Consider the following 11,274-nt stretch of genomic DNA (forward strand, 5'->3'; position numbering starts at 1 on the left):
CTAACCCTGGTCGCATTATACAACACCTATTTCTCCAACCGTGTCTGTCTTTGTATCTTGTGGGCTTCTACTTAGATCTTATATTCCTACTTTCGAGCTCCACCGACAGTTCATCGCATTAACTCTCTCGCCGTTTTCGCGGTGTCTTCTATTTCTTCGCGAATATTACGCTCTTATCTTCATTCTTCCTTATTATACATTTTATTATTATTTCATCAATGCTTACACAATTTAAAATTGTAGAGTTCTAAGCTAGATATGTGTTTAGAAAATCTAATTTAATTATTCATGATTTGTTGACCAATTCTCTTATTTTGTTTCTGACATATTATTTTCTAGTGCAACTTTTTTTTATTTATCATTTGTTATCTATTATTATTATTATATAGCACAAGAATCTATGTGATTTATTCAAGTCTACAAATTTAATATCATTTTGAATTTTATTCATCTTTTTCTTCCTTTTTCTTTTTCTTGCCATTTCTTTCGTTTCTTTTACGAGCAAATTCATTTTCTTTTTTTTTCACTGGTTATTTATCTCTTTCGTTTCCCTTTCTCTTATTTGAAGACTTTTTTTGCAATCCGATTATCGCAATCCTCACCTGCGGGTTCAAATCTTGCTCTCCTCCGTCTGTCACGTTATTTCTTACTCTATTTCCTCAAGAATTTAACTTTCTTTCTCCAAACCCCTATCTATTCTGTAACTCTCGTATCTTGTAAGCTTTCGTGTCGCGTACGCAGAGATTTTCTTTCGCGTACTTGCTCCGTCTCATCATTCGCTTTTTATCCCGTTCCGATGCTATTGCATCTGTACTAACCAATCCCATCTTGATCTCGCGCGTTCGCTCGAACTTGGAGTGAAAAATTCGACGCATAGTATTTCTGCTAGTCCCGTATTTTCCGTCTGTCTTGTCACACGTGTTCCTTCCATCCCTATGACCTAGTTAATCCTGCGTTTGTACGGAGAATTATGCCTGTTGAGATATGCAGCATATGTAACATAAATAATCGGTAAACGTGCAATCACGTTACTGTCTTGTTGGTATAATTGATTTCGCACAAACATCAATCTCCATTAACTTTCTCTTTTGTGCCTAATTACATAAATATATCATCATCATACATCATAATTATAAACTATATATAATTAAAATGTAAAAGTATCATCACGCGCGTTAAGATCTTAACAAATAAATAGCGAATAAAATTATCTCTGGCAAAAAAACAAATAACAATTCCAGTATTCGAGGTATTCGAGTAAATTTCCAGTGCTTGCAGCACTTCCACCAACTGAACAATCAGTATTATCCATGGTGTAATCCGCTTTATATATCCTCATTAAAGAGACTTACGTAAGATCGACCTAATTCAAGAAAGTTACACCGCAGAGAAAAAAACTTCGTTTCAGATTATATTATTTGACTTCTGAATATCTTTAGACAAACATTTTAACTCGAAAGAATCATATTGAAATTTATCGGACTTTAAAAATCCAGACAAAGTGCGTGTCCCGAAATGATCTCTTGTCCGAAATAATCTTCCTCGGATAAAATAAAACACAGACTGTGTAATTTGAAAACAAATATTGTTTGGATTGAATCCTTGCAATATTTTTCACATATATGTTAGAAATATTTCCTATATTAATTGAAAATAATGTCATAAAATAATGATATAAAATAAAGTAGGAAGATGACATTTTATTTAGAGAATTTCGCATATAAATAATATTTGTGCGACATAGTATTTGAAAATTGCAACAAATACGAAGATACAAATATTTATACTGCGTGTTGTGGACTTGATATTTTGAATTTTCCAAAATTTCAAAATTTTTGACATTTTGTGGTCCGCCGACAGCACTCAGTCGTCGGTATTGTTACATTGGAATTTACTAACGGTATGTAGTTGTAGTAATGACATGTAGACAATGATTCGCGCCGGCTCTTACACAAAATGAGAATATATTAACATTATCCATCAAGAGAGCTACAATTTTTTTTAAATTATATTATTAAAATTACATTTTAAATTAAACCAAAATTTAATAGAAATTAAATGCAACTATCTCTTATTTTTGAAATATTTTTGTATTTATGTAATTAATTAGTACATATCTCTCGGCCAGAAAACAAATTTATTTATTGAAATTTCGACTCACGAACCTGTGGCCGTCTTCAGAAAATGAATAAAGAACCGCAACCTATTGCAATTATTCTTTAATAAATATTAAAGATTTATGACATGGATTTATGATATGGAATGTCAGTAAATCCCTTTAAAGGAACAGATTTATTCATTGACGTTTCAGTTCACAGACTTGTGGTTTTCCACAGAAAATGAATAAAGAACCGCAGCCTATTGCAATCACTCCTTAATAAACATTAAAGCTTTGTAGCATTAAACGTCAGTCCTTTTGAGATATGTAAAAATAAAGAACGCTATTAGAAAAAATATCAGTCTGATTAAAGAAGGAAAAACGAAACGTACATATAAATGTAACGATATCATCCATCTAATACTAAAAAATATGTACATATATATATTCATATAGATTATCAGTGAATTATATAAAATTATCTCTACATATAGCTTATTAAAATTCAATTAAATGCAAAAAGCCTATTTAATTGGATTTTCGTTTCAATTGGAAAAAATTTGAATGAATTATATCTGATTGTAACAAAAGTGAATGAATATTTAGTTTTCATATTGATTAGAAGTAAATGTATGAAATATTTATTATTTTTTAATACAGAGAACACACTCAGATTTTTTCAAATTTTTGCATAAAACACGTACACATAAAACTAGGCAAAATGTTTGATATCTCAGATTTTGATATTTCAGAAATATTCTTCATGTCATATTTTCCGCGCGAATTCGAAATATATAAATCAATCCAATCTATGTTATGATATTAAAGAGATACAAGCTGTTACTACGGACGAAAATTTTTGATAAATTAATGTGAGATATGCAGTATGCAATATATAGATATATGATATCGAGATAATAATTAGATATTGCAAATCAGCACAAAAATATAATAACCAGGATGATTTGATCAAAAATTTATTCTTGTCTTACTAAACAGATAACATAGAGAAATAAAATATAATGTCTGGCCTGCAAAATATAACGACTGCTAAAATTTAACGAGGAAAAGTAATAAAATGAAAATAAACGAGATTAATGGAGAAATACTAAATTAAAAGCAGATACGAATTTGCAAGATATTATCAGATATCGAAATATGAAACTGATACGTAATATAAATTGTATTAAGAAGAAAATAATATGTATAAAAAAGATATTTAATATAAAAAAACATATTAAGTATAAAAAAGATAAAACATTTAGTTGTAGTTATACTTTGGAATTTATTACCTTCTTGAAGGCTTTGAAAGTTTTCTCAAAATCCATTTTGCAACAGTGACATATAAATCGTTTATTTTGAAAGTGTTGTAAGTTCAGCTCTGAAACATTATGAGTTTCAGCGAAATACAGACATAAACTGATTCCTGCTATTATCGATTTTACCAAAGTTTCCGAGACTGGATTTCCACCAGTTTACAAACCAGGAAATGCGATCGAGTCGGAATAAAGGAGAGTTTTACGCAGTTTTTAACTCGCAGAGGAAATATATCCGCGAAATATAAATATAGTAGCATACGTCCTCACGCAAAAGTATATTTAATTAAAGAAATTCATATTATATATACGAGAGGGTTTCTCTAATTTTTATCGCATGTAAAAAATTATTGTAGTATAATTGTAATTATTATTATATGATTTACGATAATAATAAAACTAGTTAAACATTGATTTCGCATCTATTCCATTCATATGTAGAATGAGAACGAGCTAATTACTCTATTACAATAGTTTTTCTTAGTAAATGTTGCCAATCAGTGTCGCTTTCGACTTTTTCAACTGAAAATTAATCAATCATTTAATTAATAGATTTCCTCGTCGGTTCGATGAACGCTATTGTGTATAAGCGTTGTAGGAAGAAATTTAATTAGAATAACATTTTTCCGGGATCTGCATGTGACAGGCGATCAATTACGACAGTCCGAGAGGGGGGGTATCGGTTATCACGGAGAAGGGCGAAGTAACGACGTCGTACCTTTTAATTCAACGTGCTCAACCGGCGGATAACGGACAATACACCTGCCATCCCAGTAACGCCAACACAAAAACAATCTTAGTTCATGTACTTAATGGTATGTATACTTCTTAATCTTATAACGCACCTGCTATTACATTGTTATAACGTTTGTACAACGGCTTAATATACCTAATAGTTATCTCCATGCGTTATTCAGCTCTGATTATTCAGAATATATTGCGAAAAAATAAACACTTCCCTGCAAAATTGCTGTTTGAAAAAAAAAGAAAGGAAAGACGATATTAATCTTTTTCCGATTCTTGCAGGGGAACATCCGGCTGCGATGCAACACGGCGGGCAGCTAAGATTAGCCAATTTACCTTTTGTAATGATCTCAACGACGCTTCTGACCTTTTTGAATCATCCTTACTAGACGTAGAAATGGACCATTATAAATGTTAATTAGAGATATTCCTTTCAAATTTCTCTTTTTTCACTTCTTTATTACTTGATTCTCAAGAAAAGAGCACGAGTGTCTATTGAATATTCCATGGATTAAACTTCGTATGAATAATTGATCGATAAAATAAACTGCAAGTTATTTTTTTTACAATAAAATGAATTACTTATGTTTTTCATACTTAATATATTATTTGTATACATATATACATACATATATATATATATATATATATATATATATATATATATACATTAAAAATATTATTAAATTATTCTTTATTCGTTTATTGTTATTATATATGTTTAAATTAAATAGTTTTCGTAACTAATATATTTTTCAATTAAATTTTTTTTGTTTTTTACATTAAATATATTCTTTATAGAGAGACTTATGAACGTCATCTGTACTATCTACGTCAATAAGAGAGTACCTCGCAAACGTTTATAGATAAATATAGACGGAAAAAGAAGTTTTAAGATGGATCCATTAAAAGAAATACAAGGATGAAACGGAGATAACAATAAGTTAAAAAATGTAACAGAACGATCTCGTAACAAAAAGATGTAAAAATAAGGGAATAGATTTTCGTTGTTAGTAAAACATCGTGTATGATCTGAATGCGAATGGGTGAAGACAGGGTAACGAAAATCGGATATATTTGTAAAAATAATTATTTAATTCGAAAGGCTCTTTGAGCAGCAAGTAATATTAAATTTGCTTTACCACGGTTTACAAGACAATACGTTGTATTTGCCAAAAGAACGTGTACATGTTACTGTTAATAAACATATTAGACATTTTAACATAGAAATATGTTAAAATTTATTATGTTGCGAGGACACGTACGAGAATATATATAAGGTACGATGTAAAGCTGCGCTAAAATAAGAACACGTTAAATAACGCATGATTGAGCATGTCATGTTAAAATAATAGGGTCATTCGCTTGAATACAAGTTTTTAAAAGACTATTATTTCTTGACGATTATCTTCGATATAAAAAAGAAGATTTTGATGAATCTCTGTTATATTTTGTAGCGAAATTATAACAAATACGTTTTGATGATGACTATCAAATTTAATTATTGTTCTACGATCATATCAGAATTCTATTGAATTCGATATAATATCGTTCAATGTATTTATTCAGTCTTATAATACTTCATATTAAACAATTTGACAACAATTGCGTCGCTTCAAACGATTATTGTAAAACTTTAGTGCAAAGGCGATAAGTAATATAGGAGATCATAATTTTTTATAATATGTTTTATATAATTTTTTTAAATTTCATGATTATAATATTATAATATTTGAAACTATTAATTATTAAAAAAAGTTTGACCCTGTTTGCTGTACGATATCGTATATTATACGAGCATGTAATATATCTTCACACACTTTATGTAATACGTTATGTATGAATATATAAATATGTGTGTGCGAAAACAAATCATAAAGTTTGGATAATCATTTAAAGAAAAATACAAACCCTTTCATGCTTGATTTTTATATAATGTTACATTATCTTGAAAACTTTAATTGTTTGTATAACGAATTAAATAAACGGTTTGAGATTTACAGCATCTTGTCCTCAAGATATGCCTGTATATCATTGCTGCCATGTAAATTAAGATTAGAATATCATTGTGTGTGTATCGTGCATTTCACTGCGGAACTATTGGAATTTACACGAACAATTTGAGACAGTCTTGTCTACTTCTTAATTTGACCGAGTTTAGATAATAACTAATTGTTATTTCGTGCAAATAAATCTATTGTGATTAAACCATACGTAATGGTGTGTCATTTAAAGTATATATAGCCGTTTCTTTTCATTTTAGTGTATAAAACATTATAGTCAAAGGTTGGAAGAAGAGACTCTCTAGATTTAATGATATTAAAATTTAAAACTTAAAATAATTAATAAATAGATTATGTAAAAAGTAAGATTCTGAACTAAAATAAATATATATATATATATATATATATATATATATATATATATATATATATATATAACAAAGTATTTAAGTTACGCACTTTATAAAAATTACAGACTTGTTAACAAATTCAAGAGAAAATATTTTCTTAGCTAAAATTTTATTTGTATTTGTGCATAATGTTTTAAAAATTATGGTGTTATAAAATTAAAGTTCCTCATCAAGATAAAGTATAATGCCTAAACGTAAGATTTTTCCCAATGAAAATTCTCTTTTATATATAATATATATAAAAGTAATATTAAAGTGTTTTTATTCAACATTAATATAACAGAACTAAAAAGAAAGATAATCATTTTTATTTCATTTTATATATAACCGAAAATGCACATTAACTGAAACATTCTATAAAATATTTTTATGTAAAAAAAAATCCTGTTTTTTAACTGCATTTTATAATGTCAATATGTTACTTTCAGATGTGCCTTTTAGTTGTAGTATATGTTTCATTGAATTTAAACAAAAATCAAAATAATTTATATTAACAATGAAAAATTCCTTTCATGAGTGATACTATTTGTAATTTATTCGTATCAACTTTTACATTAAATATCGAATATTATATATATGGCGAGCATTTTTTAATAACGGCTCAAACAGTTTGTAATGGATCCCTGTCAGCTTTAGACAGACACACTTTGACAGATTGTTGCAAAGCACTATCTAGTATCGAAGCAAATATTTTCAAAAAACCACGTTCCGAATCAGAGTGATTTGTTAATATAACATGGATCCCGCGATGTACGGCATCTAATATATCATGATGCAACATTTCACCCGTAAGATATAAATCTGCAGGTACTTCTTTCAATACCGAGGCACCTGATCCAGCACATAGTGCAACGGTATTAATATAATCATCTAAAATATAACAATAATAAAAGTAGTGTGATCGTATATTTTCGTCATTTATTTTATTTTTGAGCAATAAAAATTATTTTTGTCAACACTTACCTGCAGTGCGTGCACGTGCTAATTTAACGTATTTCAGATTTGTACGTTGCTTTATTAAATTCACTGCTTCTTCAATAGATACCCGATTCTTTAAGGTGCACAGTCTTCCCAATCCGTAAGTCGGATTATTCGTATCCGGTTGAATTGGTTTGCTGCTTTCAAGCTCTTAAAATATTTTCATAAAATAAAATATTAATGTATTAATAATTGATTTATAGATGCTGTAATAATTTCTTTTTACCGAAAGCTTCCGCTAACCAGTCGTTTACACCGCCTTTTACGGAATCAAAACTAGTATGTGGAGAAAAGACAGCAATTTTATTTTCTAGACATCTCGCCACTATTCGCTCCTATTATATATAAATAACAATTAAAAATCGCAATAATTTTTTTCAACAATTTTACGGTATATTTGACGGTACCTTCCAAGATTGAGTTGTAATAGACTTCAATGGAGCAAATATTAATGGATGATATGTGATGATTAAATCAGTTTGTAATTGAATAGCTTCATCCATAACATCTTCAGTTAAATCATTTGTCAATAAGATGCACGATACATTTTTGGGTTCTGTAGGTTCAATCAGTAATCCGACATTATCCCAGGAAGCTGCGAGTGAGGTGTCCGCAAATTTACATATTGCACTCAGAATCTCCTTCAAAGGCATGCCAATTTTATTTTCTGCGATGTTACTCATCGTACGTATCGTATTATACCGTTTGATATATTTAAACTTATTAATATATTTATATTGTAAATAGAAATTACAAAATAATCCTATGTTGTATGAGTGCTTTAACATGTGGAGCCCTAAAATGAAGATGTGATTACAAATAATATGTGATTTATTACATTTAAAAATGTTAAGGAATGTTAAGGAATAAAATATAATAGATATTTTAATTCATTATTTATTTATAGAATTTGTTACAAAATATTTGTTACTTAATATTACTTATATTAAAGAATACAAATCTTTACAAAAATGTAAAGATATTGAGTTTTGAAGGAAATGAAAATCTTTCTTATCTTTTTAATAAAAATTGATTTCCTATTTTTATAATTTATTATTCATTAGCCTTAGATTTTTAAAATAAAGATTTCTTAAATTTCTTTAATAAAGATTTCTTAAATTTAAAAACAAAGAAAGATAAAGAAAGATAAAATTAGAAAGATAAAGAAAGATAAAATTATATTATATTAAATAAAACAAAACTATATTTATATAATTTTATTCTTTATGATTGTAAAACCATATTTTCACTAAGCTATCATCACTTGCAGAGGCAAATTGTCCAGGAACTGTAGGATTCCATTGAACACAGTTAACATCTTGAGCATGTGCATTGTCCATTGAACAGATCATTGTAAAACTTGGTTGATGTGGATCACAATCACTATCTTCCTTAAATATCCTAATAATGTCATCGCCACATGCAGTCACTAATAAACCTGTAGTTTTGCACCAGTCAATGTCATAAATAGTTCTGGTATGATAGCCTGACAGTGTGCAAATACATTTCCAGACAGGCTCATTATTTGGTGTAGGAATGCCTGTTTCATTTCCACATTTGTATTCTCGCCATATCTTTACCGTTTTATCATCACTGCAGGTTGCTATTCGATTACCAATCTTATCCCATGAAAGACTCCACACTGTAGAAGTATGAGATGATAAAGTTGCGACACACATCCAGTCACTATCGGCCGGATCTTCTTTAAAAATCTTCACTGTATTATCATAACTCGCAGAAGCCAGAATCTCTTCATTAGGATGCCATCTCACCTACAATAAAAGTACACTCTTGTTATATATAAGAAATGTATAAAGTCCATTTATATATTAGTGAAATAGATTAAAATTTATATTTTTCTAGATAAATCATGGATGATAGATCTACATTTTTAACATATTTTTTCTTTTTTAATAGATCAATTTACATAAACATACCTTTTTTACATCTTGAGTATGAGCATTAATAACTGCAGCACATTCAAATTCATCTACGCCATTCACTTCCCATACCCACACTGATTTGTCGCGACTACATGTAGCAAGTAGGTCACCAGAGGATGACCAACTAACGCTTTTCACTTCGTTTTCATGTCCTTCTAATGTTGCATTACATTCGAATTGTCCTTCATTTTTATCCCATATTGCAGTAGTTGCATCAAAACTCGCTGATGCAATGTAACGACCACAGAGGGACCAAGCTAATTCTCTAATAGTTCTAGAATGTCCTTCGGTAAGAATCATCTTTGTAACCCATTTAAGCCCTTCTAATCCCCAGATTATAATTTTTTTATCCTCGCCGCAAGATGCTAAATAAGCATTCTTAGGATGCCAGCAAACACTCCATACTCTGCCTCTATGTCCAGTCAGACTTTGCTTTAGTTCCAATGTATCCATCGCTACCTGTAACAGGTAATAATTTATTATCGCATGGAAAACGATATTTGTTAAGATAGATTGTTAAGTGTATTTCATTAATAGAAAAATATTTATAATAAAAATACATTTTAGTGCATTAACAAATACAAATTATAACTCAAAAATAAAATATAGAGACTTGAAATAAAAGTTTTAAACATATAAGTTTTAAACATATAATATTCAATGTGAAACAAACTGACTCGTTAGGATACATTGGAACTAAACAACATAGTGTATAATTTTCACATCGCAAGAATAATACATCAATTATTTATGTATTTATGTTTTTCTATTTGTGGAGAACTAACCTCTTCATATAGTATGTAAAATTTGCTGATGTAATATTCATATAAGCATATATAATAATATGAGTATAGAATTAGTTCGTTACATAATGCATAGAAATTAATTAACAATATCGATTGACTATATTTTTCTATGCAATATTAATTATATTATTATATATAACAGTAGATTCGAAAAGCGTTGTAAACTCACCGTTTTATGCAATTTTTTAATGAAGATATTTTAATAGACTAATTATTAATATTTGTATGCACATAAATTTTAATTGCTTGTCGCCTAAGTATACAGGATATTTTGTAAAAATTCGTTGAAACGATAACGATCGCAATCTCCTGTCGTGTTGATTCCGCTTATCGATAGATGTGTAATTTATCAAGTAAAACCAGAGATTGTCAGAGAGGGCGTTGTCGTCTGTCAATTCATGCACGATCATTGAGATTCCGCGCTTCACAAAATCAGGAAAGTTACTTGCCTATAGGTAAGTTTATATAGGATGTTCCAAAATCTATATCATTCTATGAATGTTCTTTTAATAGCAAATTTCTTGGATCGATCGGAGTTCTCTCAATAGAGAGAGATTATTATTTTCAATTTTCTTGATCACGTATCTTCTTTTTTATCACTTGAAGCTATTTTGACGCCTCGATATCATCTCGTCAAATGGACCGGAAATCTATTCAAAATCTTATTAAAAGGACATTCGAAAGTTTTGAGATCGATAACAATACATATTTAGTTTCTCATTTCCCGTTTATATCGAGATAAAGCAGGTAATCAATTTAGAAAATAAAGAAGAGTGTAAAACGAACGAACTCTATTTTCACACATCGGTTTTCTACAAATGTATACAAACTAAAGTTGGATGCGATGAATTCAACAACTTGCGATTATTCGTAAAATATCCCGATTTAATATCATTATTTTTAGCGATTACAAAATATCGATATACGCGTCTCGTAATTTTCCTGCGCCAGGTATCAACTGTATATACATGTCATT

At 29.0% G+C, this 11,274-nt stretch overlaps 3 protein-coding genes across 4 annotated transcripts in view; 1 reads left to right on the forward strand and 2 right to left on the reverse strand.

The window, feature by feature from the left end:
• Positions 1-4,706, forward strand: part of LOC105259397 (neurotrimin) — a 46,179-nt gene extending 41,473 nt beyond the window's left edge. For both annotated transcript variants that reach the window (XM_011271298.2, XM_011271297.3), the window contains exons 5-6: positions 4,061-4,229; positions 4,441-4,706. In XM_011271298.2, coding sequence (XP_011269600.1) covers positions 4,061-4,229; positions 4,441-4,547 — 276 coding nt within the window. In that variant the 3' untranslated portion in view covers positions 4,548-4,706. The remainder of the gene's footprint in view (positions 1-4,060; positions 4,230-4,440) is intronic.
• Positions 4,707-7,082: 2,376 nt separating this feature from the next.
• Positions 7,083-10,762, reverse strand: LOC105259401 (NIF3-like protein 1). Its single transcript, XM_011271305.3, has 5 exons — positions 10,468-10,762; positions 7,957-8,345; positions 7,776-7,884; positions 7,535-7,699; positions 7,083-7,441 (listed from the first exon to the last, which is right to left on the reverse strand). The coding sequence occupies exons 2-5, from the start codon at positions 8,335-8,337 to the stop codon at positions 7,173-7,175; spliced, it is 924 nt and encodes a 307-aa protein (XP_011269607.1). The 5' UTR covers positions 8,338-8,345; positions 10,468-10,762; the 3' UTR covers positions 7,083-7,172.
• LOC105259406 (probable cytosolic iron-sulfur protein assembly protein Ciao1) lies at positions 8,767-10,296 on the reverse strand. Its single transcript, XM_011271309.3, has 3 exons — positions 10,278-10,296; positions 9,487-9,951; positions 8,767-9,321 (listed from the first exon to the last, which is right to left on the reverse strand). The coding sequence occupies exons 2-3, from the start codon at positions 9,943-9,945 to the stop codon at positions 8,767-8,769; spliced, it is 1,014 nt and encodes a 337-aa protein (XP_011269611.1). The 5' UTR covers positions 9,946-9,951; positions 10,278-10,296.
• Positions 10,763-11,274: the final 512 nt, after the last annotated feature.

The sequence above is a fragment of the Camponotus floridanus genome, unplaced genomic scaffold (assembly GCF_003227725.1).
Source record: "Camponotus floridanus strain SB8 unplaced genomic scaffold, Cflo_v7.5 scaffold14, whole genome shotgun sequence".
NCBI lineage: Eukaryota > Metazoa > Arthropoda > Insecta > Hymenoptera > Formicidae > Camponotus > Camponotus floridanus.